This window comes from Penaeus monodon, chromosome 33 (assembly GCF_015228065.2).
Source record: "Penaeus monodon isolate SGIC_2016 chromosome 33, NSTDA_Pmon_1, whole genome shotgun sequence".
Classification (NCBI taxonomy): Eukaryota; Metazoa; Arthropoda; class Malacostraca; order Decapoda; family Penaeidae; genus Penaeus; species Penaeus monodon.
The window spans coordinates 10,804,131-10,804,440 of NC_051418.1; the positions used below are offsets into that span (position 1 = coordinate 10,804,131).

At 41.6% G+C, this 310-nt stretch overlaps 1 protein-coding gene across 1 annotated transcript in view; it reads right to left on the bottom strand.

Moving 5' to 3' along the window:
- LOC119594242 (telomere zinc finger-associated protein-like) overlaps positions 1–310 on the bottom strand; it is a 3,896-nt gene that overhangs the window by 2,224 nt on the left and 1,362 nt on the right. Inside the window, exon 3 of the mRNA XM_037943311.1 lies at positions 135–144. Coding sequence (XP_037799239.1) covers positions 135–144 — 10 coding nt within the window. The remainder of the gene's footprint in view (positions 1–134; positions 145–310) is intronic.

The following is a 310-nucleotide window of genomic DNA, read 5'->3' on the forward strand; positions in this document are numbered from 1 at the left end:
TATGTTCATCTATCTCCCTATTCTCCCCTTATTAGTCTTTTCTTGCTCTCCCCCTCTTCCCTCCCTCATTGCGATTCCTTGTTATCTCCTCCCTTCCCCTATTGCCATTTCGCCTCCGTGATGTTGCATATCACTTGCACGAGACTGCAATTTATATTTTGATCTTTAGAGATGGTATATTCATTTCTAGCGTCGTTGCAAACTTTGTGTAGTTTGGCAAGAGATATTGCACTTGGCTTATTTGACTTGTTTGTTTAATTTTGACTCATTTCTTTCTCTCCGCCGGCCTCACCTTAACTCCTAGCAATAC